Source organism: Calliphora vicina, chromosome 3 (genome assembly GCF_958450345.1).
Source record: "Calliphora vicina chromosome 3, idCalVici1.1, whole genome shotgun sequence".
Lineage (NCBI taxonomy): Eukaryota > Metazoa > Arthropoda > Insecta > Diptera > Calliphoridae > Calliphora > Calliphora vicina.
The window spans coordinates 21,104,764-21,132,339 of record NC_088782.1 but is presented as its reverse complement, the minus strand read 5'-3'; the positions used below and the strand labels follow the sequence as shown (position 1 = coordinate 21,132,339).

At 29.3% G+C, this 27,576-nt stretch overlaps 4 protein-coding genes across 4 annotated transcripts; 3 read left to right on the top strand and 1 right to left on the bottom strand.

Moving 5' to 3' along the window:
• The first annotated feature begins 4,020 nt into the window (after positions 1-4,020).
• On the top strand, positions 4,021-10,991 carry LOC135955320 (uncharacterized). The gene is made up of 3 exons (XM_065505673.1): positions 4,021-4,032; positions 4,106-4,387; positions 10,641-10,991. Exons 1-3 carry the CDS (start codon positions 4,021-4,023, stop codon positions 10,989-10,991), a joined length of 645 nt encoding a protein of 214 aa, XP_065361745.1.
• A 1,659-nt stretch (positions 10,992-12,650) lies between these two features.
• Positions 12,651-13,112, bottom strand: LOC135955319 (A-kinase anchor protein 14-like). The gene is made up of 2 exons (XM_065505672.1): positions 13,101-13,112; positions 12,651-13,031 (listed from the first exon to the last, which is right to left on the bottom strand). Exons 1-2 carry the CDS (start codon positions 13,110-13,112, stop codon positions 12,651-12,653), a joined length of 393 nt encoding a protein of 130 aa, XP_065361744.1.
• A 1,130-nt stretch (positions 13,113-14,242) lies between these two features.
• LOC135955318 (uncharacterized) lies at positions 14,243-14,764 on the top strand. Its single transcript, XM_065505671.1, has 2 exons — positions 14,243-14,254; positions 14,324-14,764. Exons 1-2 carry the CDS (start codon positions 14,243-14,245, stop codon positions 14,762-14,764), a joined length of 453 nt encoding a protein of 150 aa, XP_065361743.1.
• Positions 14,765-18,593: 3,829 nt separating this feature from the next.
• On the top strand, positions 18,594-19,179 carry LOC135955317 (A-kinase anchor protein 14-like). The gene is made up of 2 exons (XM_065505670.1): positions 18,594-18,605; positions 18,673-19,179. The coding sequence occupies exons 1-2, from the start codon at positions 18,594-18,596 to the stop codon at positions 19,177-19,179; spliced, it is 519 nt and encodes a 172-aa protein (XP_065361742.1).
• Positions 19,180-27,576: the final 8,397 nt, after the last annotated feature.

The window sequence follows — 27,576 nt, the reverse complement described above, 5'->3', positions numbered from 1 at the left end:
CATTAAGCGCTAGTATAGATTATAACAGGTATTATTGTTTTTTCTGAATGATTTTTTTTGTTATTGTGTATTTGAAAGGTTTAGGAATTTGAATTGTAATCGTTTGTTATGATTAATTAAAAATATGTTGATGACATCTGAATGATTTTAAACGACTATATCGAGCCCTTAGCGCCAAATTATCGTAAGCGACAAAATACAAATTTTACAGGAGAAGGTTTTTTTGATTATTTTGAAATTTATACATTGAATTAAAAATGTTATGATGCGATAGAACATAATTTCGTTCAAGCTATTTGTCTATTTTTCAAAAAACATTTATAACTTTTGACAATTAAAAATTCATGGAATACTTTATTGAAAAATATGACAAAAAATGATTTTTAATTGAATTTTTGCATAGATAAACATTTTTCGAATCGAAATTAAATTTTTATTTATAAATAGTTTTTAATGAAATTTCACAGTTATATAGATTTTTCTATTTAAAATGGAAAAATAAAAACGAATTTTGAAATTTATTATCAGCAATCCCGCAATTCCCAAAAAAATGTCGAAAAATTCCAAAAATGGTAATTTTTAGTTTTTTGGTTATAATATCCATACCTGGGTTATCGGGACCCTTTACAAAATATTTAGAAACATATTGAGCCACCTATAAGCCGTTATTATATTTTGGATACGCGATTTGAGAATTTTTAAATTTTAATTTTACATAATAAATTGGTGTTTTTTGAAAAGACCTGGTCCCCTGGGTAACAACAATTTTGAAATATTGTTTTCCTTGAAAATATTTTATGAGAACTTAGCTTTCAGAAAGTAGAAATTTCTTATACATCCTCTTAGAAATTTTTTGCGATAACTCAAAAAGAAAAAAGTAATTTTTTCCCAAAAAATTAGCGAAAATAAACATAAATCCCTTTTTAAAATTTTTTAAATTCAAATACATATAACTTTGGACTTAGTCATTATTTTTAATCAATTCTTTTTCCATTTGACATACATACATACACACTGGAGAAAATCGGGAAATATTTGGATACGCTGTTATCAAAAAACTGGAGTAGGGTGGGTAAAAATGTTGAAAATTTAATTTTCAAATGCGAATATCTCCTAAGCTATAATAAACGAGGTTTTTTGTAGTGCTCGATGAGAAGATTCTATATAGGGCCCAAGAGCTCCACGTTCAAAACTTAAACTCGACAACACTTCTTCATTCAAACTAATCTAACCATTTAGAAGTTACAGATTTATTTCCCTCTTTTTTTTTCTATAACACTGTGTGTCGCTTACGATAAAATTTGTTTACTGTGAAATATAAACATTGACTTACGATAAAATCTTACCCCCTATATTTTTGATGTTATTAACAATTTTGATATTCTGAGAACGCTAAAACATCAGTCGGTCCATACAATTTTAATTTCTGCAATAAAACAAAAATTTTAAAAATGTCGCTTACGATAATTTGGCGCTAAGGGCTCGATATGGTCGGACTTCACCGACTATACTTTCTTACATGGTTTGTATTATTTACATATATATTTTCTAAATTTTGTACCTTTCTTGATTGGTAACAAGCAATTTATTGGAAATTTTCAATATTTTAATACATTTTGTAAAATTATTCGAATATTTTTTTACTCGATCTTCGTCCAAATAATCGACCAAAACTGTACTTGAATAATTGACAATCCTACTACAAAAAAGTAAGAGGGCTATATTCGGCTGTGCCGAATTTTATACGTCCCCTCACCAAATTATAATTTAAAATAAAAATTTCAAATATTTTTAGGTGAACAAAATTTAAAAAAAATTTTTTTTTTCTATTTTATTAGGGAAAAAAAATTATGGCAAAATTATTTTTTTTAGATTTTCTTTTTTTAATTTTTTTTTTTTAAATTTATTAGTAAAAAAATTGTATGATTTGGTGAAAATTTTTTTGGAAAAAAAAAAATTCGGATTATAATATTTTTCTCGATTTTTACCCATTGTAGGTCCGACTTACTATATACGTCGTTGCAAAGGACTTTGAAATATCTATTTAATGATAGATCCATATTGTCTATATTAATGACTTAGTAATCCAGATATAGATCAAAAATAGGTAAAAAATTCGAGGTTGTCCTGGTTTTTTCCTTATATCTCACACATTTGTGGGCCAATGTTATCGATAGCAACTGAGCCGAGTATATAGCGTATATTTTCATGTATGAATCATGTATGTAAGTTAGTTGATTTCAGCAAACAGACGGTCAGGTGCTCAGACGGACATGACTATGTATATCGACTCCGCTATTTATAACGATGTGGGTTCGCAAATGAAAAATGCTGAAATTACTAACGGATTTCACCACTCATGGTGAAGGGTATAATAAAAAATTTAGAAAATTTTCTTTAAAAAAAATTTAATTAACAGTAAAAACGTAACTTAACCTAACTTTAGAACACAATTTTAAAAATTATGAATTAAATAGTGGGGTGTATGACTTAAAAATGAGAGTTTTTTTTTTCAAAATGTTCGCTTTTATTTTGAAATATTTTTCAATATAAATTTATTCAAAGTTTTGGCCCATGTTAGCTATGACCTTTTCCAATATTTCTGACCACATATGGACTCCGAGCTAAATTCTCTTCTTTTGAGGCCAAGCAGGAATCAAGCGAATTTCGGATACTCTGTTCCAATGTGAAGCTTATCCCAGACACGGTCTGGACTAAAAAGGTGGTGAGGCAAAACTTCCCAACCACTTGTTTCAAAATACTTGTTAACAGGTATTGCAACGTGTGGCCTAGCGTTGTCATTATGGAATATAACGGTTTCATGTCTGGCCGCATATTCTGGTGGTTTTTCTTCCAACAGAGGTTGATGGTCTGGTCAGATTTCAGCAGCTAATAAATGCTCATATCTAGGAGAATTTTACTCCCATCAAATACAGAGAATTACCTTAGCGTTTGGATATTTGGTTTTTGTTTCGACTCGGCTGGTTGACCGGGCTTTACATACGATATCTTACGATTCTGGTTATTGTTATATATGCATTTTTCATCTCAATTAATGATTGGATGATTTTATTTTATATCGTTCAAGCATCATTTCGGACATGCAAAATCGTCTTTCAAGGTCTCTCGGCTTCAATTCGTATGGCACCCAATTTTACTGCATTTGGATGAATCCTGCTGCTGGTAAACGTTTTCGAATTGCTGCTTGACCTGCTCCTATTTTGCAAGCTCTTTTTGAGTTTCTGGCGATCTTTGTCACCACTTCTGAACCGCACAATCTATCTCTCACACGTTGAAACCGATGGAACACATTCACCACAAGCTTTGGTGAGGAATCGCTGTGCTTCAGCGGCACTTTTTTAAAATTAATGAAGTAAAACAAAACTTCGCGCATATGACGCTTTGTTGGTACAAAAGTAACCAAAGTTTTGACAAAAACGCATAAAAGTATGGCTGAAATTTGTCGAAGTCTAACTTATCTAATTCCCAGTTCTAGAAAATCTTACATTATTTGTTAGATTCTAATAGGAGATCCAAATTTCCCATCATTACAATTAAATCCCATAAACCTAAATATTTATATAACTATGCCCTGAATAAAATTTCAACACCTCAACCAAATATGATTAAGTTTGTTTAATCATGACTTAAAATACTTTATTGTGCGTATCTTAAGCGATCACTGTCAAAGAAAGAATATTTCACAAACAAAAACCATAATTTATTTATTAGAACTCAATTTATCTGTTTAAAGTCTTTTGTATTCAAGGTATTGTCTATTTATTTAAATATGATTCTATTTTTCATTTTTGAAAGGCAGAAGAGGGAATCTATGTATGGTTTATATTTGAAATAAAAACAAAAATACCTGTTATCAGCTAATTTGCAGCAGCTCATCAATAATTCTAGTTTTTACTATAAAAGCTGCTGATGAGTTTGTTAGGCATATCAATCACTTGAAGTAATTCTAAAAGAAAACATCTTTTTAAAACCAAACAAAAAAAAAAACTCATTTACAAAATGTTCAAATTGGTAAGTTTTACATGTTTACGATTTTAGAAATTCCTTAATATAATACTAACCATTTTATTCAATTCTTTTAAAGATTGTCTTGGTCTTCGCTGCTCTCTTCGCTTTGGCTGCTGCCCGTCCCAGCTACTTGGCTGCTTCTCCCGTTGTCTACTCTTCTCACTATGTGCAACCCGTTGTAAGAACCCATTACTCCGTACCTGTGGTCAAGACTGTTGTCTCCCCCGTAGTACACACCTCCGTTGTCAAGACCGTGCTCACCCCTGTAGTCCACACTCCCGTAGTACACACTGTTGTTACTCCTGTAGTACATGCTGCTCCCTTGGTCCATGCTTCTCCCTTGTATCACTCCGTTAATGTAGTCAAGAGCTACGCTCCCGCTTATGGTGCATGGAAAAACTAAGCTAAATAGTACAAAGGATTTATTTATGAGACTTGTAATTTAGGGAAAAAAAAATAATATTTAATAAATACGATCTTTTTTTATAAAAAATATAAAAATTTGTGTGTTTGGTTTTTATAAAAATAACAAAATATTGATATTTTGTAAGTAAAGTTATGAACAAAAGAATTTTGTTTGTCATAATCAAGTATCAAAGAATCTTTAGATTCCTTAGAAACTTTTGAATTTCTTAGACAAAGGATGGCTTATACCGGTTTAATGCTGGTTTAGTGGAACCGGTTTTTGATAAACAATATAATGAGGAATTCTCTTAAGAAATATAATAGTTTAAAATAATTGAGTCAATAGTTTAACAGACAGTCAAGTAATCTCTGAAAACTAAAACTAGTTTATTTTAATTGTAAATCAAAACATTGTCTTGCCAAGAAACTGGTTCACAACTATTAACTCATGGTATATTCAATTGTAGACAAAGCTTAAACAAAGAGTTTATTGCGGTTTAATTAAGCGAGTAAAACATAGTAATTATGTAAATTATGTAAAAGAAAGAACTTTGTATATCATATCCAATATCATAGAATCTCTCTGTACCTTTTCTTAAAAAGCCGGTTTTTGACAAAGTATAGCTTAAACCTTGGTAATGCTGGATTAGCTAAACCAATTTTAACCTGGCTATTTGGTTATTGTTTAATAACACTACTATAGAAAATATATTGGCACTTTGAACACAAATCTGTATTAATTTTTAAAATCGCACGTGTAGTTTTCGAAATATTTTTACATAAAAAATCTATTTTTAAAAAGATTTTCTTCAAGAACTGAGTGTTTTAAAAACATTTTTTTGTATTTGAAATTTACGGAAGTTAAGCTCCTAGCTGAGTATCATTTGTTATTTTAATATTTAAGGATGTTTGCAGGATTGTGTAAGGAATTGCAAGCTTTGAAATATCAGCTGTTGTTATATATATGGGGCATTTCAACTTTTGAAATCGATATCTTCCGATGTCCGGGATGAAATTTGCACCAAGGTTAGTTCTATTTAATAGTAACTCAGACAAAATTTTTCAACAAGATCGGTTCTGAACTCTCTGAGTTAGATGGGGTCAAAATTTGACATTTTGGCCAAGTGGTGTTTTTTTCTTATCCATGTAACTTATTACCTATTATTAGATAGCTCTTTCTTCAATATTTCGAAAAAAAATATTTAAAACAAAAAAAAAAATTTAATATTTTTTTTTAGATATCGAATTCGCATCCCACTAAGCGACCAAAGAGGTCTTCTAGGAAAATATCTAAGCTTTATTTAAAAAAAATTTGGAAAAAAATCAAAAAGTTTTTGATTTCGGAAAAAAATATTAACCCTTAAATGCATGATTTTTATTTTTATTTTTCTATAAAGTATCAAATATTTAGTTGATTTTTATTTATTTTACTAGTTGACCCCCCGGCTTCGCCCGGTAGCATTTACTAAAGTTAGTTCTTCAAGTTTATCTAACCCACACCTGCCTGTTCTTATTTATTTGCAAATAAAATATCTAAATTTATACTGCATACCTTAGGGAGCTTTTTATTACAGTTGGCTGGACTCAAAAAAAAATTTCCGAGTTTTACCCGAAATTTTTGAATTTTTTCTTTACAAACCATCACCTGAAAATTTCGAATCGAATAAAAAAAAATCAGACAAATCGCTCCAGCCGTTCTTATGCGATGCCATTACATACATGGACCATTTCATTTTTATATATATAGATTTCATTTAGCTTTAGTTTGATTTAGAATTTCGTTAGCTGAAACTTTTCGTACTTTGATTTTTCTGAATTAGTATCAAGCTTATATTCGTCTAAAATTAAGTGGAACTGGAATGTAGACAGGCAACAATATGCATTAAAGGTTCAAACATTTTTTATTTTTAGCTATCTAAACTATTTGAGACACATTTTGCTAAGAATAATATTTAATAATTACATGGATAAGAAAAAACAACTGCTTGGCCAAAATGTCAAATTTTGACCACCTCTAACAGAAAGTTCTCGAATCTTGTTGAAAAATAGTGTCTGAATTACTATCCAAATAAGTCTTAAAGGAAAATACCTAAGATTTCTTTTGAGCAAAAAAAAAAATTAAAAAAGGGCCCAAATTGGTATTGTATGTCTTGAGTTACAAAATATTTATTTTGATAGATATCCCACTCGCATCCCACTAAGTGACCCTAAATATCTTAAAGGAATAGATCTAAACTTTCTTTTGAGCAAACAATTTTTTTTTAAAAATTTTCGATTTTGCAAAAAAAAATTAAAAATTGTATGTCTTACAAAACATTTATTTTGATAGATATCGAACTCGCATCCCACTAAGCGACAAAATAGGTCTTCAGGGAAAATATTTAAGTTTTATTAAAAAAAATTTGATTTCGGAAAAAAAATTTAAATTTTTTTATTTTTTTTTTAAATTTTTTTAAAAACTATTTGAGACACATTTTGCAAAGAACAATAGATAATAAGTTACATGGATAAGAAAAAAACACCTCTAAAAGAGTGTTCTCGATCGATCTTGTTGAAAAATTGTGTCTGAATTACCTTGGTGCAAATTTCATCCCGAGCGGAAGACATCGATTTCGCCCCATATAACATTGAATGGTAAATATGATATGTATTGTATAAGAAACATCTGTATAATGATAGAATTTTCTTAAGAATTAAACTAGTTTATTCAACAGTTTAAGTTTGAAAACTGTTTTATTTTTATTGTAATATAATAATCAGTAAATTCAAAGCATTAATTTGCCAAACAATAGTTTTGAATTATTAAACTCTGACGAATAGTTGTTTTGTTGATTTGCAAACTATAGTTTTCTGAGGTTTAACTAAAAGTATTACACATGACAAATATTTGATGAAAAAAACGTAACCACTAAATAAATTACATTTGTATTCTTTTATTTATTGCTAAAACTTATTTTAATTAGGATGATTTAAAACAAAAAACATAGTTTTATTTTATTTGATGCTGTTTGATCTTACAAAACAATTGTAAGAGTAAACACGTCAAACAATTTTGTGCTCTTGTGAGCAAATATTTTTCATATGTGACCCTACCTAAGGAATTAAAACTAAAAAAGTCTCAAAAATACTTTTTTTTGGGGTAATTAGGGCAATATCGGCTTTAAAATTTTAATTGAATCAAATTAGTTCTTTAAAAAAGTTGTCCCTTTACGATGAAACTTTCATGGACCGCAGCTAACCAACTGGTTGTATAACCAGTTCTGGTTTCCTCATTCACAGATATAAGTGTTTAGAACAATGGGATTATGATTATTTGTTTGTTCATTGATTTTCTAGGTTCTCCAAAAATACGTGACTGAAAAATCGTAACCACCAAATAAAATAAATTCGAATTATTTTGCTAAAAACACACACAAATCACAGATAATATTTAGTTATTCTAACAAAATATTTGATATCAAAGACACTATCTTTATCGTATTGAGACATATTGAGAACTTTAACCCGAGATCATCACATAAGACATCTCATTATAGGCCACTGTTCATCTCTGAACCATCAATGTATATACACGCAGAGAAAAAATATAATTGGGCATTGTTACTGTAACCATTTAAATAGTGTTAGAAGATTTTTAACAATATTATAGTCACAGTAACCATTTACATGATTGTGGTAACCATAATATGGTTAATTTATGATTCACATGATTGTATCAACCATATATATGGTTACAGTAAACAAATATATGTTTGTGGCAAACATATTTATGATGAATAATTTTATCATAATATGTTGTTCTCAGATTATGATAAGCCTTAAGCCGAGAGCAACATAATATGATAAGTCCTTCATCATATGAATGGTTGTAACAAACATATATTTGTTTACTGTAACCATATATATGGTTGATACAATCATGTGAATCGTAAGTTAACCATATTATGGTTACCACAATCATGTAAATGGTTACTGTGACTATAATATAGTTAAAAAACTTGTAACAATATTGAAATGGTTACAGTAACCATGCCCAACTATATTTTTTCTCTGCGTGTACTCTCATATCAGAACCATTTACCATGTCACAGCCCCTACAAATACAATCAAATTAAATATCTCATGTGAAACCTAAGTACAAGATTTGTTTCAACTTTTTTGTCACATATAGATATGTATGTCATATCTAAACTGAACTTTTTAAATTGTATTCAAACACAATTTATTTTTTTTTTAAATCGTATTTATTAACTACTTTCTTTATTATCTTAACTTAACAATTAATACTCTGTAATAGTTTAGTTTTTAAAGCCACCATAAGCAGAAGCGTAGCTCTTGACAACTGGAACAGCACCGTAGGAATGGTACAAGGCTTCAGAGTGGACTAAAGGAGCAGAGTGAACCAAGGGAGCAGAGTGTACTAAAGGAGCGGAGTGCACTAAATGAGTAGAGTGCACTAAGGGAGAAGAGTGAACGAAGTGAGCGGAGTGAGCAGAGTGAACCAAAGGTGCAGAGTGAACCACAGGTGCAGAGTGAACCAAAGGTGCGGAGTGAACCAAAGGTGCAGAGTGGACAACAGAGTTGTGTATAACGGGAGCATGGACTACAGGGGTCACAACAGTCTTGACCACAGGTACAGAGTAATGGGATCTTACAATAGGTTGAGCATAGTGGGAAGAGTAGACCACAGGAGAAGAAGCGAAGTGGCTGGGACGGGCAGCAGCAATAGCGAAGAGAGCAGCGAATACCAAGGCAGTCTATGGAAGAAACAAATAATATTATTAAGGAATTTTTAAGGGTGTTATATAGTAATAAATTACACTTACCAATTTGAACATTTTGTTGAAGATTTTTTTTATTTTGTTAGAAAAGATAAGTGTGTTCTTTAAGAATTGCTTTAAGTGATTGATATGTTTATCAAATTAATCGTTAGCTTTTATAGTATAAAACATAAATGTTTAATTTGCGTTGTGTTATTGTTAACAATAAAATATATTATAACAAGTAGTTTTTACGTTTTTTGTTTAGTTTGAAAGAGAAGGGTCATATACATATTTTGCATATATTTATGTTTAATATTTTATAAATTATGTTTAAAATAGTCATCAACTGATTTGATAGCCATGTATTTACATATATTTCTATTTGTAACATCAAATACGTTCACTAACTATGCAACGGAAGCAATATAATTATTTTGTCTGTTTTGAGTTCAATGACCCGAAGATTTTTAACTAAAAAAAACACTTTACAAATTAAATGATTTCATTAAAAGAGGAACTAATATTTAGGATAGATAGGACTCTTTTAACTTTTGCTTTTTTTTAAAGGAAACATTTAAGATTTTAAACAGTAATTGCATCTTCTGAACCTTCATTTGCCTACTAAAATGTAAATTTGATAGTCCAAAATGTTAAACAATAAATTAAATATCTCAATACTGCTTCACAACATAAAAGTCAATAGCAGTTTTAAACAATATGTTAATTCATATTTCATAAATAAAACTTGCATCAATGCAACAAGAAGCACAGCCGTTCCATAGTAATATAAAGGCAGTAAGAAATTGCTAATGGATTAATAAAGTTTGAAGCAACAAACTTCCAGGCTGAAATACTTCCAGTGTACGCTTTACTTTAGCTAATTTGCTATGCGTCTCTTTTACTACGAGTTGCTATAATAGCAGCATAAAGGTAGGGTCACACATGACAAATATTTGACGAAAAAGACGTAACGTATTTTATTTGATACTGTTTGATCTTACAAAACACTTGTAAGAGTAAACACGTCAAACTAATTTATTCTAAAAAAATTGGTTACGCTTTTTTGAGCAAATATTTGCAGTGTGTGATCCTACCTTAAGTATTGTTTCAATTTATTTCCATTGCATGCAAATCAGCTACAGTTTTGTTTTTACTTAATGAATGACCTTATTCTTTCAAAACAAACAATAAGAATTAAAAACAAAGAATTATTATTAAGATTATTTGTATTGTTGCAAAAAATGCATACAAAACATTTAAAGCATAGGTTTACTATAAAAGCTAATGATAAGTTTGATGAAAATATCAAACACTTCAGTTAATTCTACCAAAAAGTGACAATTACTAAAAATCTTCAACAAAATGTTCAAATTGGTAATTTTTCTTAAATATCTGTTTAGTTTAAAAATTATTGTTTAACTATTTCTTTTATTTCTTCCATAGACTGCTTTGGTATTCGCTGCTATTTTCGCTTTGGCTGCCGCTCGTCCCAGCTACTTGGCTTCTTCTCCCGTCGTCTACTCATCCCACTATGAACAACCTATTGTAAGATCCCATTACTCTGTACCTGTGGTCAAGACTGTTGTGGCCCCTGTAGTCCATGCTCCCGTTGTGCATCACTCTGTTGTCCACTCAGCACCTTTGGTTCACTCTGCTCACTTAGTTCACTCTTCTCCCTTGGTGCACTCTACTCATTTAGTGCACTCCGCTCCCTTAGTGCACTCTGGTCCTGTTGTCCATGCTGATTCTTTGTACCATTCCTACGGTGCTGCTTATGGTGGCTTTAAGAACTAAACTATTACAGATTATTAATTTATGTTAAATACATGGAACTGATTGTTAAGTTAAGATAATAACAAAAATAGTTAATAAATACGATTTTTCAAAAAAAAAAAAATTTGTATTTCTTTGTTTGAATTAATTTAAGAAAATAACTTGTACTTAAGACTTTCAGTGGATATTTAGTTTTATTGTTTTGGCAACTTTAAATTAAATCAAACTATTTATTACATCATATACAATTTATTTGATATAAATGCTTATCCCGATATTTTCCTGTTGCTGGACTTGCTTGTTTTAAAAATACTTTTTTATTATTAATTTATTTGCTTCTATTTAGAGCACCTTGAATATTTCGAATTAAATCGAATCGAATTTTCGTACATATCTTAAAAAAGCTTTTATCCTGAAACTACATTGAAAATTCTTTAAAATACCTGAACATTTTTATTATTATTTTTTTTTTTAAATTTTTAAGTTCGAAATTGGAAAATGTATTAATTTGACCGCACATAAAACTAAAAGTTTTAAGAATCCTCAAGATTTCGAGATCATTTTAATAGCTTTCAAAAATGTTCGAACATTAGTTCGAATTTTCGAACATAATATTTCATTGTCATCAGGTGTATACATAAATTAGAGATTATTTTAACAGTTTTCAAATATTTTCGAACATAATTTCGAATTTCCGAATTAGATTTCGAATTTTCGAGCATAATATTCCATTGTCATCAGGTACATTCGTGATCTAGAGATAGACATAAGTTCGAATTTTCGAATTTAGTTTTAAATTTTCGAGAACAATGAAATATTACGCTAAAAAAATTGAAATTTTATTCGAAATTTCGAACTTATATTCGAAAAATTTTTAATGCTGTTAAAATAATCTTCAGATTACGCATGCATCTCATGACAATAGAATATTATGTTCGAAAATTCGAAATTAAATTCAAAAATGTTTAATGCTTTTAAAAAATGTTCTATATTACAAATGCGCCTGATGACTATGTAATATTGTACTCGAAAATATGAAAAATCGAAATCTAATTTAAAAATTCGAAAATATTTGAAAACTGTTAAAATAATCTCTAAATTATGCATGCACCTGATGACAATGGAATATTATGTTCGAAAATTCGAAATCTAATTCCAAATTATGTTCGAAAATAAATTCGAAATTTCGAATAAAATTTAAAATTTTTGAGCAAATTATTCCATTGTGATCGGTGCATGCATAATCTAGAGATTTTTGGAACATTATTTCGAATTTTCGAACATAATATTCCATTGTCATCAGATGTAAGCGTAATCTGAAGATTATTGTAACAGCTTAAAACGTTATTCGAACATAATATAGAATTTTCGAATTTTCAAAGCATGAATGCCAAATTTCAGCCTATTCGGGATATGAGATATTGTTTACTTTTACTAGAGTTTTTTAATAGTAAACGCTGCCAAATACTATAAAACTAATTATCTACTTAGTGTCTAAAGTACAATTTTATTTTCGTCTAAAATTAGTCATGTCTAAACTGAACTTCTTAAATTAATTCAAACAAAGAAATACACAGCTTTATTTTTTATGAGAAATCGTATTTATTAAATACTTTCTTTATTATCTTAACTTAACAATCAGTTCCATGTATTTTACATAAATTAATACTCTGTAATAGTTTAGTTTTTGAAGCCACCATAAGCAGCACCGTAGGAATGGTACAAGGAATCAGCATGGACAACAGGGCCGGAATGCACTAAGGGAGCGGAGTGTACTAAAGGAGCAGAGTGCACTAAATGAGTAGAGTGCACCAAGGGAGAAGAGTGAACTAAGTGAGCAGAGTGAACCAAAGGTGCTGAGTGGACAACAGGAGTAACAATAGAGTGGTGAACAACGGGAGCATGGACTACAGGGGCCACAACAGTCTTGACCACAGGTACAGAGTAATGAGATCTTACAATAGGTTGTTCATAGTGGGAAGAGTAGACGACGGGAGAGGAAGCCAAGTAGCTGGGACGAGCGGCAGCCAAGGCGAAAATAGCAGCGAATACCAAAGCAGTCTATGGAAGAAATAAATGATATAGTTAAACAATAATTTTTAAACTAAATAGATATTTAAGGAAACTTACCAATTTGAACATTTTGTTGGAGATTTTTTAATTGTCACTTTCTGTTAGAATTAACTGAAGTGTTTGATATTTTCATCAAACTTATCATTAGCTTTTATAGTAAACCTATGCTTTAAATGTTTTGTATGCATTTTTGCAACAATACAAATAATCTTAATAATAATTCTTTGTTATTAATTCTTATTGTTTGTTTTGAAAGAATAAGGTCATCCGCTAAGTAAAAACAAAACTGTAGCTGATTTGCATGCAATGGAAATAAATTGAAACTTAGGCTGCTATTATAGCAACTCGTAGTAAAACCTTAGAGATGCATAGCAAATTAGCTAAAGTAAAGCGTACACTGGAAGTATTTCAGCCTGGAAGCTTGCAGCTTCAAACATTATTAATCCATTAGCAATTTCTTACTGCCTGTATATTACTATGGAACGGCTGTACTTCTTGTTGCATTGTTAAGTTTTATTTGTGAAATAAAAACTAACATATTGTTTACAACTGCTATTGACTTTTATGTTGTGAAGCAGTATTGAGATATTTAATTTATTGTATAACATTTTGGACTATCAAATTTACATTTTAGTAGGCAAATGAAGGTTCAGAAGAGGCAATTACTGTTTAAAATCTTAAATGTTTCCTTTAAAAAAAAGCAAAAGTTAAAAGAGTCCTTCCTATCTATCCTAAATATTAGTTCCTCTTTTAATGAAATCATTTAATTTGTAAAGTGTTTATTTTTAGTTAAAAATCTTCGGGTCATTGAACTCAAAACAGACAAAATAATTATATTGTTTATGTTCAATAGTTAGTGAACATATTTGATGTTACAAATAGAAACTGATGACTATTTAAACATAATTTATGATGACTATTTAAATGATGACTATTTAAACATAATTTATAAAATATTAAACATAAATATATGCAAACTATGTATTTGACCCTTCTCTTTCAAACTAAACAAAAAAAAAACGTAAAAACTACTTGTTATAATATATTTTATTGTTAACAAAAATACAACGCAAATTAAACATTTATGTTTTATACTATAAAAGCTGAAGTTAAATTTGTTAAACATATCAATCATTTAAAGCAATTCTTAAAGAAAACACTTATCTTTTCTAACAAAACAAAAAAAAATCTTCAACAAAATGTTCAAATTGGTAAGAGTAATTTATTACTATATAACATCCTTAAAAATTCCTTAACAATATTATTTGTTTCTTCCATAGACTGCCTTGGTATTCGCTGCTCTTTTCGCTATTGTTGCTGCCCGTCCCAGCCACTTGGTTTCTTCTCCTGTGGTCTACTCTTCCCACTATGCTCAACCTATTGTAAGATCCCATTACTCTGTACCTGTGGTCAAGACTGTTGTGGCCCCTGTAGTCCATGCTCCCGTAGTACATCATTCCGTTGTCCACTCTGCACCAGTGGTTCACTCTGCACCTTTGGTTCACTCTGCACCTGTGGTTCGCTCTGCTCTCTCCACTCACTTCGTTCACTCTTCTCCCTTAGTGCACTCTACTCATTTAGTGCACTCTGCTCCTTTAGTACACTCCGCTCCCTTGGTGCACTCTGCTCCTTTAGTACACTCTGATTCTTTGTACCATTCCTACGGTGCTGTTCCAGTAGTCAAGAGCTACGCTTCTGCTTATGGTGGCTTTAAAAACTAAACTATTACAGTGTATTAATTTATGTAAAATACATGGAACTGATTATTAAGTTAATAATAATATAAAGTAGGTAATAAATATGATTTTTTTATAAAAAAAATAAATTTGTGTATTTCTTTGTTTGAATTAATTTAAGCAGTTCCGTTTAGGCACGACAAATATTAGACGAAAAATAACTTGTATTTTAGACTCCCAGTAGATATTTAGTTTTATGGTATTTGGCAGCGTTTACTGTTACAAAATTCTAGTTAAAGTAAACAATATCCAAATAGATTTTTCTAAAAATAGTAAAAAGCAACATATTATAATAAGATTTACAATTATAGCTCAAACATATTATGATCATTCTTGATATCATAAAATATTATATTATGATCAAATATAGTTGTAATATGACATCGTATGACTTAAAAAAAGCGGGATTTTTAATAGGTGGAGTATTTTTTGAACATGATTTTTATTTTTAATAACTATATCTGTCATTTATTCTCACTTAGTTATTGAATATTTTAGTGGAAACAACAAATTTACCAACAAGGCGTCATATAAGGGAAGTTTATATGACGCCAAGGCCAGCCAAAAAAGTTTGAAGACCATGAATTGGAGGCATTACTCCATAAAGATTGTTGTTAAACTCAACAAGAGCTTGCAAAATCATGGGGAGCTACTCAATCAGCAATTACTAAACGTTTGCGAGCAGCGGGATTCATCTAAAAGCAGCGAAATTCAAAAATAGTGCACTTCTTCATAATAAAAGATTTGTATAAATTTTCTTAATATTTTATTCAACAACATAGAGTAAGTTCGGGTAATGTGGTATAGCTGCTATTCTCTAAAACTAAGAGCATAGGAGTAGCGGTACCAAGCTTAAGAGTTCTATGATCTCAGAAAATTCACATTGGGTGAGTATACTTCATTTTTGCAGGCCATGTTAATAGTCAGTTGTAAAAAATCAGCATTATCTTATGGTAGACTTTTTTTTGTGATCTGTTAAAAATAATTTTTTTTTCTAAAATCACGTGTTTTAAACTTCATTAATTTAATTTTAAAGTCAAATGGGAATATTTTGCTATTGAAGAACATATGTAACAATATAGTATATTTAGTGTATATGCTTAATTTTATAATAATTTCAATAAACCACGTGGTCGGCTAATGTGGTATAGCTAAGGAATTTCAAGCAAATAAGATGCCAAAGAAATGTGAACTTTTTACCAAATTTCTCTAAAACTTGAACTTAAAAGACTTTTTTACTTTCATGGATGTAAACCTAACACTTGTAGTAGAACACCTCTCAGCTGGTGTTCTACTACAAGTGTTCCAATCGAATTACGATTTTAAAAATAATAGTCAAATAAAAATTAGGTATACCACATTACCCGAACTTACTCTATCAACGGTTCTGACATTTAATACTAAAATATGAAAAATTACAATATTTTTGAAGGACGGAGTTCTAAATAATTTGAGATATTGACATGAAATTAACTTATCTAAATAAAAAATAATAAATGTGTATCAAATAGATCCTAATATTTGTAATCCTATTAAAAATAGAAACTCAATAATATGTAATAAAATCGTTATTTATTTACAAAACTCAATGAAGTTTTCACCTTTTTTTTTTAATTTGTCATTCTTAATAACAGGAAAAGGAAATCCCGAAAATTCCTAAAAATTGGAGCTAAAATCCCTGATCCCATGGATTTTAAAACCTGTGGAACAAAGTTGAAATTTTGATAAAAAATAACTCAAATTCCGCAGGGCGTAGGGGCGACATAATCGAAAAATAGGACATGTTTTTTATACCGAAATGATCTCCGTAAAGATACCTTAGAGAAAAACATAAAATTGTTATATCGCATTGGTTCCTCTAAAGAGCGTCAACTCAAAATTTTAAGATGTTCAGTAAAAGCAAAAAACAATTTTTTTCAATACATTACAATGAAACAACAGGACGGATACAACTGTATTTTTTGGCGAAAGAGTAGAGAAAATGATAGAATCGATTTCTTGCAAAAAGTGAAAATTGAAAAATTTTTGAGTTGACGCTCTTTAGAGAAACCAGTGCGATATGTTCTTAAAGAAAGTTTTTTTTTTAAAGAAAAAAAGAGTTATGTCACATTTTCGCCCAAAAAAAAGCAAAAATCTACTATTTTTTTAATTTTCAAATTGAAAATCTTTTATTTTTGGATCCATAATTGATATTGCGCTGAAATCGTTTGTAGATTATTGGTAACTTGGTTGTGTAACTAACAAAAAAAAATCGAGTCCATGCGGTCTAAAAGTACGATCTATATTTTAAAAAGCGGACGGCAAAATTTTTAAATTTAAATTTTCAAATGCCTATAACTCGGATATTATAAAAGATAAATAGCACACGCAAGCATGTTTTTTCGAGACCTAGTCGAACGCTCTCCAAAAATATAATATAATAATATATAAAAATTGCACGTTTGTAGGGCCCATTTTTATAACTTAAACTCCTTGGCTGCCCCCTTAAAATTTTATACCGATCCTACCAGCCGTTTAGAAATGCCAGAATTTTTTTCCAAAAAATTTTGATTCTGCCCCACTGTGCAATGGCCAATATTTTGAATAAATTTAGATTGTACAAATGTTTCAAAATAAAAGCTAAAGCTACAAATTTAAAACAAAAATCCCGCATTTTTTTAAGTCATACACCAAATAGTATTTTCAAATAATTACTAAATGCCTGTTGCACGATGTCGAAAGAAAAATGATTCGAACAAATTTGTATGAAAACTATTCGAAAGAATTTTAATTTTTCTTTCGACATCGAGGAACAGGCAATCAATTTAAGCCTCCGTTAGACGCAATCATTTTCAATCGAGACTAGTCGCAATGTATCAAACTGATATCAATAAAAGAAAGGCGCGTTTGCAAATAATCTCTTCACTTTTTATTTCGAAAACATAAAAACAATATTAAATTCAAAGTATTTAAAAGAATAATACAAATAAAATTGCAGTATAAATATATTTTTATCAAAAAATAGCTTAAAACTTAGGGTGTTTAAAAAAATTTACAATAAAAAAAATTTTGTCTGTATCAACTAGATCAGTTGCGATTAACGGAGGCCTATTTGAGGCCTATACAATGAAAATATAAACAGCACAGCTATGTTTTTATTAAAAAAGATTAATTTTAGTTATTTTAATTTTATTATTTAGTTTGTATTTTTCATTGAAGTTTTAATTTATTTTATAGTTTTAGTATTTTTATTTATTTAAATACAACAGTATTGCCAAAATACTGGCTAAAATACATTCTAAAATGCCTAAAAAAAGAACGCTTCAAGACCTTGATCGCCTGTATTACACTATTTAAATATGAAATGATCGACACGGATTGATCTCTTTTAGATGACCTAAGTTTTGGTTCCTTTCTATTGATAAATTTGCTAATATGCAAAATTAAATTTTAAAATCTATGAACAAAAGAACATTTATTTTATTAGCCACAGTTCTTATACATACTGTCTGTCTATATTCTATTCATTGTGATGGTCTTCAAAATAACATTGTGATGTTGTCAAAAGAGTTTAGATTTCTTAAATCAATTGAATAAAAATACAATGTGTGATAAAATGATAAAACAATCCAAAGCTAAACAAATGTAGATAGATGACCTTTGACAAACAATTTTATTGTAGCTAAATTTTGTTAAAAAATCCATAATTCTTATTTTAACTATAAAAGTTAATGAAGATTTTGATGAACTTAACAATCACTTAAAGCACTTCTAATAGAAAACATTTAGTTTTTTTTTAACAATTATTAAAAATTTTTCAAAAATCTTTTACAAAATGTTTAAATTGGTAAGTTTTCTTTGGTATCTTTTAATTTTAAATTATATGCTAACAATATTATTGGTGTTTTCCATAGATTGCTTTGATATTCGCTGCTTTCTTCGCCATTGCTGCTGCTCGTCCTAGCCACTTCAGTTCTTCTCCTGTTGTATACTCTTCCCACTATGTACAACCCGCCGTGAGAGCTCACTACTCAGTCAAGACTGTTTCCTCTGTTGTTCATGCTGCTCCCGTAGTACATCACTCTATTGCTACTCCTGTAGTTCATGCTGCTCCCGTAGTACATCACTCTATTGCTACTCCTGTAGTTCATGCTGCTCCCGTAGTACATCACTCTTTTGCTACTCCTGTAGTCCATGCTGCACCTTTAGTTCACTCAGCTCCTTTAGTTCATTCTACTCATTTAGTTAAATCAGTTCCTTTAGTTCACTCAGCACCCCTAGTTCACTCTTCACACTTAGTTCATTCAGCACCTTTAGTACACTCCGCTAATGTATTCCACGCTGATTCCTTATACCATTCCCACGGTGCTGTTCCAGTAGTCAAGAGCTACGCTTCTGCTTATGGTGACTTTAAAAACTAAGCAAAGAATTACATTTTGAGAGTTAGTTTATAACTGATTGTTAATTAATTAAGATAAAATAAGAAAATAAACACGATATCTTTTATACTAAATTTATTAATTGAAAATATTTTTTTTTTTTTTGAATGTTAGGCTCTGATTTCATTCCTATAAATTCATATCTCACTGTCAGATTCAAAGTCTTACACCATTTTCTCAATCTCTGGTTATTTTTTATCGTGACAGTTCTCATACAAAAAAAAATGTTAATTGGAAGTATATCGTTACGAAAAACGATAACCACACGCAGAGAAAAAATATAATTCGGCATGGTTACTGTAACCATTTAAATAGTGTTACAAGATTTTTAACAATATTATAGTCACATTAACTATTTACATGATTGTGGTAACCATAATATGGTTAATTTATGATTCACATGATTGTATCAACCATATATATGGTTACAGTAAACAAATATATGTTTGTGGCAACCATATTTATAATGAATAATTTTATCATAATATGTTGTTCTCGGATTATGATAAGCCTTAAGCCGAGAGCAACATAATATTATGATAAGTCCTTCATCATATGAATGGTTGTCACAAAATTATATTTTCTATGGTTACAGTAACCATATATATGGTTGCTACAATCATGTGAATCGTGAATTAACCATATTATGGTTACCACAATCATGTAAATGGTTACTGTGACTATAATAAAGTTAAAAACTTGTAACAATATTGAAATGGTTACAGGAACCATGCCCAACTATATTTTTTCTCTGCGTGCAGATATTGAGAAAATGGGGGTTAGTTGCTATTTTATATAATACAACAGAACTTATTATGACAAAGGATTTTTGTATTTGTTTAGTAGCGGAAGAGTTTTTTAGAAAAAAAACTGTTTTAGTGAAAACCGGTTTTTGTGAAAAACTGGTTTTGTTGAAAATTCCGGTTGTTTAAGAACTGGGTTTTTTGTGAAAATCTGGATGTTGGAAAACTGGATTTTGAGTGTAAAATCGTTTTGGTGAAAATAAGGTTTCTTGAGAAAAAACTTTTTTTTTAGTAGAAAACGGGTTTTAGGAAAAAAAACGTATTTTTTTTTAGCGAAAAACAATTTGTAACGAAATAAAAACTGTTGTGAAAAATCGATTTTAGTGAAATTATTTTTTTTAGTGAAAATAGCGGTTGTTTAAAAACTGCATTTGAAGTAAAAATCTGGATGTCGCTGAATTTGAGTGAAAAATAGTTTTTGGTGAAAAAAGTTTCTTGTGAAAAAACGTGTTTCTTAGTGAAAAAAATAGGTTTTTTGGGAGAAGCGGCCTTTAAGGAAAAAAATACTTTTAGGAAAAAAACGTTTTTTATTTTTGTCGAAAAACGGTTTGTAATGAAAAAAAATGTTTTTTTTAGTGAATAACGGTTTTTAATGAAAAACGGTTTATAGTGAAAACACAATTCTATAAAGAAGAAAATTCTTTTTTTATAGAAAAAAACTGGTTCAGTGAAAAATCCGGTTGCTGGAAAGGCTGGCTTTTGAGTGAAATACAATATAGTTTTTAGAGAATAACCACTTTAAGTGATAAACAGTTTTATAGTGAAAAAACGAAGAATAAAACTTTTTTTGGTGAAAAATTTTTTTATAGTGTAGGAATGGGTTTTAGTGCTTTATAGTAAATAATCCGGTTGTGGAAAAATTGGGATTTATAGTGAAAAACTGTTTTTATTTTAGCAAAAAATCCGGTTGCTGAAAAATTGGCTTTTGAGTGAAAAATAATTTTTAGTGAATAACGACAAGTAAGAGTGTTGTATTCGGCTGTGCCGAATCATGTACGCCCACCAACCAATGGAGACTTGAATCAGTTATGGTCCAGTCTGTAAATAATTTGATAGAGTGATTAATTTGCATATGTATGACTTAAAAATGCGGGATTTTTTTAAATTTTTAGCTTTTATTTTAAAACAATTGTACAATATAAATTTGGATTCCCAGCCAAAAGAACTGCTCATCTTATGAGGCCAACAACGAATCAAACCAATTTCGGATACTCTGTTCCAAAGTGAAGCGTATCCCAGAGAAAGCGTTCTGCATCTATCGAAACAAATAGTTGTCGGACGGTCTGGACTATAAAACGGTTGAGGCAAAACTTCCCAACCACTTAATTCTAAATAGTTTTTTACAGATATTGCAACATGTGGCCTAGTGTTGTTATGGCTGCATATTCTGGGCGTTTTCCGGTCAATGATCGCTTCAAACGAATCAGCTACATTCGGAATAGGTTCCCTGTGATGGCTTGGCCAGATTTCAGAAGCTCATAATAGGTATGACCCCGTTGCTCCCACCAAATACAGAGGATTACCTTAGCGTCATGGATATTTTGATTTCGATTCGTTGGCTGGTTGGCCGGGCTTTACCTACGATCTCTTACGCTTCGGGTTATCGTAATGGATCCATTTTTCGTCACAAGTAATGATTCATGGAGTAGTTCCTCCAATTCTTAGTCTTCATCCTTTTTTGGCTGGCCTCGGCGATCTTTTTCTTCCGTGTCAAAATCACTACTTCCGAAACGAACAAAACAATCTCTCGCACTTTGAAAGCATAATGGAACACATTCACCATAAGCGTTCGTAAGCAATTGGTGTTTCAGCAGCAATTTTTGTTCAAATTAAAGAAGTAAAGCAAAACTTCCGACAAAATTCAACATTTTCGAAGCAAAAAAAAAAAAACGTTGTTTACACTATAATTTACCGCAGTATAAATCCAGCATTTCTAAGTCCTACATTTTCAAAATTTTTAGTGAATAATGACTTTAAAGTGAAAAATGGTTTATAGTGAAAAAACGTTTCTATAGTCAAGAAAACTCGTTTTTTTTAGTGAAAAATACTTTTATAATGGAAAACTTTTTTTAGTAGAAAAAATTGATAAAAAATATTTTTTTTATAAAAACAGTTTTAGTGAAAACCGGCTTTTTAGAGAAAAAAGTGAAAAAAATTTTATTGAGAAACGATTTTTATTGAAAAAAAAAATTATTTAATGAAAAAAAAAAAAACGATTTTTTTGTAGCGAAAAAAAGTTTATAGGAAAACCCGTTTACAGAAAAACGTTTTTTATTGAATCAATTTTCTTTAGTAAAAAACGGTTTTATTGAAAACGTTTTGTTAGTGAAAAACGGTTTGGAGTGAAAAATGTTTTTTCCTACGTAAAATCTGGATCACTAATTTTCATATTTTTTTCTCCTTGTACAATTTAAAAATCTTATAATTCCGTGAGTTAAGAGAATTTCATTAAAATAGAGTGCATCAATATCGTTTTAAATCGAAATAAACAAAAACTCACCACAGTTGCAAAAGACGTCATAAATATTTGTGGTGTGTTTATATTTCTATGCATTTATTAATTTATTAGTTTCTATTTTTTTTTGTTAATTTGATTCATAACAATTACCCGTTTTAATTCTTCATAACAATTGTATTGTTTTCAGTCAGCATTTTAACATTCTAACACTATTTATTTATGTCTTATTATTTCAAATAAGGAGTGAGATCGAAAAATTCTTAACATACATATATGTTTATAAAAAAGAAACCACTAAACTTACAGCTTTAATTTTTTTTTTATTTGATTGAAATTATTATTACAATTTACAAAAAAAATTATTTTTATAGTTTTAATCACTAGTGATGAAATTTTGAACCTTTTTCGGAAACCCTTCCATTAACGTTTTTATAGTGCTTTCTGTCACTTTGCTCGAACATGTAGTCCATCTCCGTTTAAAATCTACCACACTTTTGGACACCTTTTTTGTACTCTTCAATTCTCTTTTAACAAGAGCCCAATATCTCTCCACTGGCCTTAGCTCCGGGCAGTTTGGAGGATTTGCCTCTCTTGGTACAAATACCACATTATTGTTCTTGTACCACTCAAGGGCTTGTTTGCCATAGTGACAGGATGCCAAGTCAGGCCAAAAATAAGTGGACACATTATGAAGTCTTATGAATGGAAGCAGCCTTTTTTGTAAACATTCCTTGATGTAAATTTCGGTATTTATAGAGCCCGTTGTAACAAATGAGTGGCTTCTTTTGCCGCAACTGCATATTGCTTGCCATACCAAGAACTTTCTGGGAAATTTTGTCTGCTTTTGGGTCCTAAACTTTTCTTCAACATTCCCTCGAGCATCAGCAACATAAAATTTTTGACCTGGAAGTTGCGAAAAATCTGCCAGAACATACGTTTCGTCATCCATTATGCAGCAAGAATATTTTTTTATAAAACTTGACTTCAATTTCCGTGCTCTGTTTTTGGCCTCTAAATTTTTAGTAGCGTTCCTGTCAGGAACTTTTTGAGCCTTGTATGTTTTTAAACCTGCATTAGCTTTAACTTTTCGTACCAAATAGTCCGAGCACTGAGCTAACCGGGCTGCTTTCCTACCGGATGTGTTGGGAGCTCTTTTGAAAATGCGTTCTATTTTTTTGGCTTTAGAAACATCATGTGGACCATTCCTTCTACCTGAACCAGGTTTTCTATCAACTGACAAGTTCTCCCGGTACTGTTTAATAACATTGGAAACAGTTTGACGGCAGACCTTTGTATGCTTGGCCAACATTTTGTAAGACCAAGTTGGGTTTTGTTGAAAATATTTAATAATTTCAGTACGCACTTTTTTCTGGTCACTCATTTTAATCAGATTAACAAAAAAATTAATATAATTGACATTACACATAATAACTGACATGTTTTTCAAAGGTAACTTGATCAAAAAAAAATTCAAATAATACTTGGGTTAAAAAATGTAATGAAAAACGTGTGTTAAGAATTTTTCGATCTCACTCCTTATGAAAAGAAAATCTTTAAGTTTTTATATAATATAAATATAAATACCAGTTATTTAAAATTCTAATTTTATTAAATGACAACGAAAAAAAAATCCCAATCTATAATGCAGATGTCTTCTTGTATAAAAGCTGGAGATGAGTTCTGAGAATGTATCAAACACCTGAAGCAATTCTAAAACAAAACATTTAACTTTTCTAGATATCAAACAAAAATAATAAATAACAAAAACAAAATGTTCAAATTGGTAAGTTTAAAATAAATTGCCAGTGATCCTTCCAAAACATATTAAAATTTGTATCCTTTATTAACAGTTGGTCTTGTTGTTCGCTGCTCTCTTCGCTGTTGCTGCTGCTCGTCCCAGTTATATCGCTGCTTCTCCTGTTGTCTATGCCTCCCACTATCCTGTGGTCAGAACTGCTATTGCCGTTCCTGTCGTCAGGACTTATGCTGCTCCTTTGATCCACTCTTATGCTCCCGTCTATGGCGCTTACGCTCCTTGGAAATGAGCTGGTATTGTACCTAAAAGGAATATTATTGTGATTTAAAATTTTTTTTGTTAAAGTTATTCAAAAGAAAATGTTAATAAAACTTATTGTGATTTAAAATTAAAAAAAATATGTTGTTAATTTGAAAAAAAAAAAAAATAAATTATTACGAATTTCATTAGGATAAAAAATAGGTTAAATTTTTATAATCTGACCGAAACTATAATTTTCAGGTCGAAAAACCGAACTAAATATTCGGCGAAAAAATTATTATTGGGCCTTTCAAACGTTCCAAATGTATTACTAATTTCCTATCATTGTGGACTCCTTTAATCTTGTTTTTCTTCTTGAATTGAACATTTTACAATAAAATATAAGTTTTTGAATTTCATCATTTATATCCAAAATTTGTTTCTCCTTTAAAATTCCATAGTCTAAGTTTTTTTTAGAAATATTGTTATTCGGCGAATTTTTGTACTAATTCGAAACCGAATATTCAGTCGAATTCTAGAATGTATAATGTAGTTCAAAAAATATCTTCCCTTGTTTATTGAAGAAAGTAGCAAAATATATTCAATATATAAATTTATGAAACACTTAACGAACCTAATATTAAATTTTACTTATGAACACATAATTTCCACACACTTTAAAATTCCATATATTGGGTTCTAAACATAATTTTTAAAATTATCTTTTTGTTTATAAATAGTACTAACTTCTACAATAATTTAAAAATACTGGAAATATGTTGACACTGTTAAATTTTTGGTATCATTTCAGGTAATTTAAATAAGGTACCACAAAAAATGTCACTTATTCCATAAACGGATCTTTGAGGATAGGAATTGGATCCAGTTCTAGCTCCATTTCTAAAAGTAAGAAGTCTCTTTAAATGGCATTGTCATTGAATGTGAAAATTATATTTTATTATTTTATACTTTTATGCTGTTACACATTTACATATATTTTTTTAAAAATGCGCAATTTTTAAAATTTTTAGCTTTTATTTTCAAACATTTGCACAATATAGATTTTTTCAAAGTACTGGCCATTGTTACCTATGACATTTTCCCACCATTCTGGCAACATATGGATTCCATGCCAAAAGAACTCTGTTCAAAATTAAGCGTATCCCAGTGATAGCGTTCTGCATCGATCGAACCACTTCATATTCATCGTATTTCATAATTTGGCCATGCATTGTCATAATCGAATATTATGGTTTCATGTCTAGCCGCATAGTGTGGGTGTTTTTCGGTCAATGCTCACTTCAAACGAATCAGTTTTGTTCGGTACAGGTTTCCTGTGATGGTCTGGTCAGATTTCACCAGCTCATAAAAGATAGGACCCCATTTGGTTCCTCCGGAAGGTCTTCTTTCAAGGTCTCTCGACTTCAATACGTATAGTACCCATTTTTGATGACAAAAAAAATTCGGGTTAACAAATATTTTTCTCGATTTTGACCCATTGTAGGTCCATTGTAGCCATATATACATCGTTGCAATGGACTTTGAAATATCTATCATTAGATATCCATATTGTCTATATTAATGACTTAGTAATCCAGATATAGATAAAAAATAGGGCAAAAATCGAGGTTGCCCCGGTTTTTTCCTTATATCTCAGCCATTTGTGGGCCGATTTTGTCGATTTCTTGTATATACCCTTGCCACTCATGGCGAAGGGTATAATGGCAGACATGTACATATATACTGTTGCCATGAGTCAGTATGTTGAAATCCATTGCAACGATGTATATTAGGCTATAGAAAGTTGGACCTACAAAGGGTCAAAATCGGGAAAAATATTTTATAACCCAATTTTTTTTTCATAAAAAGTTTTATTTTGTCAAAAATTCTTTTTCCCAAAAATTTTTTTTAAAAAATTAAAAACTATTTGGAAAAATATTAAAAATTATACTTTTACACTTTTATAATTTTATACCGTTATGCTTTTATACTGTTATACTTTTATACTTGTATACTTTTATACTTTTATACTTTTATACTTTTATACTTTTATACTTTTATACTTTTATACTTTTATACTTTTATACTTTTATACTTTTATACTTTTATACTTTTATACTTTTATACTTTTATACTTTTATACTTTTATACTTTTATACTTTTATACTTTTATACTTTTATACTTTTATACTTTTATACTTTTATACTTTTATACTTTTATACTTTTATACTTTTATACTTTTATACTTTTATACTTTTATACTTTTATACTTTTATACTTTTATACTTTTATACTTTTATACTTTTATACTTTTATACTTTTATACTTTTATACTTTTATACTTTTATACTTTTATACTTTTATACTTTTATACTTTTATACTTTTATACTTTTATACTTTTATACTTTTATACTTTTATACTTTTATACTTTTATACTTTTATACTTTTATACTTTTATACTTTTATACTTTTATACTTTTATACTTTTATACTTTTATACTTTTATACTTTTATACTTTTATACTTTTATACTTTTATACTTTTATACTTTTATACTTTTATACTTTTATACTTTTATACTTTTATACTTTTATACTTTTATACTTTTATACGTTTATACTTTTATACGTTTATACGTTTATACGTTTATACTTTTATACTTTTATACTTTTATACTTTTATACTTTTATACTTTTATACTTTTATACGTTTATACTTTTATACTTTTATACTTTTATACTTTTATACTTTTATACTTTTATACGTTTATACTTTTATACTTTTATACTTTTATACTTTTATACTTTTATACTTTTATACTTTTATACTTTTATACTTTTATACTTTTATACTTTTATACTTTCATACTTTTATACTTTTATACTTTTATACTTTTATACTTTTATACTTTTATACTTTTATACGTTTATACTTTTATACTTTTATACTTTTATACTTTTATACTTTTATACTTTTATACGTTTATACTTTTATACTTTTATACTTTTATACTTTTATACTTTTATACTTTTATACTTTTATACTTTTATACGTTTATACTTTTATACTTTTATACTTTTATACTTTTATACTTTTATACTTTTATACTTTTATACTTT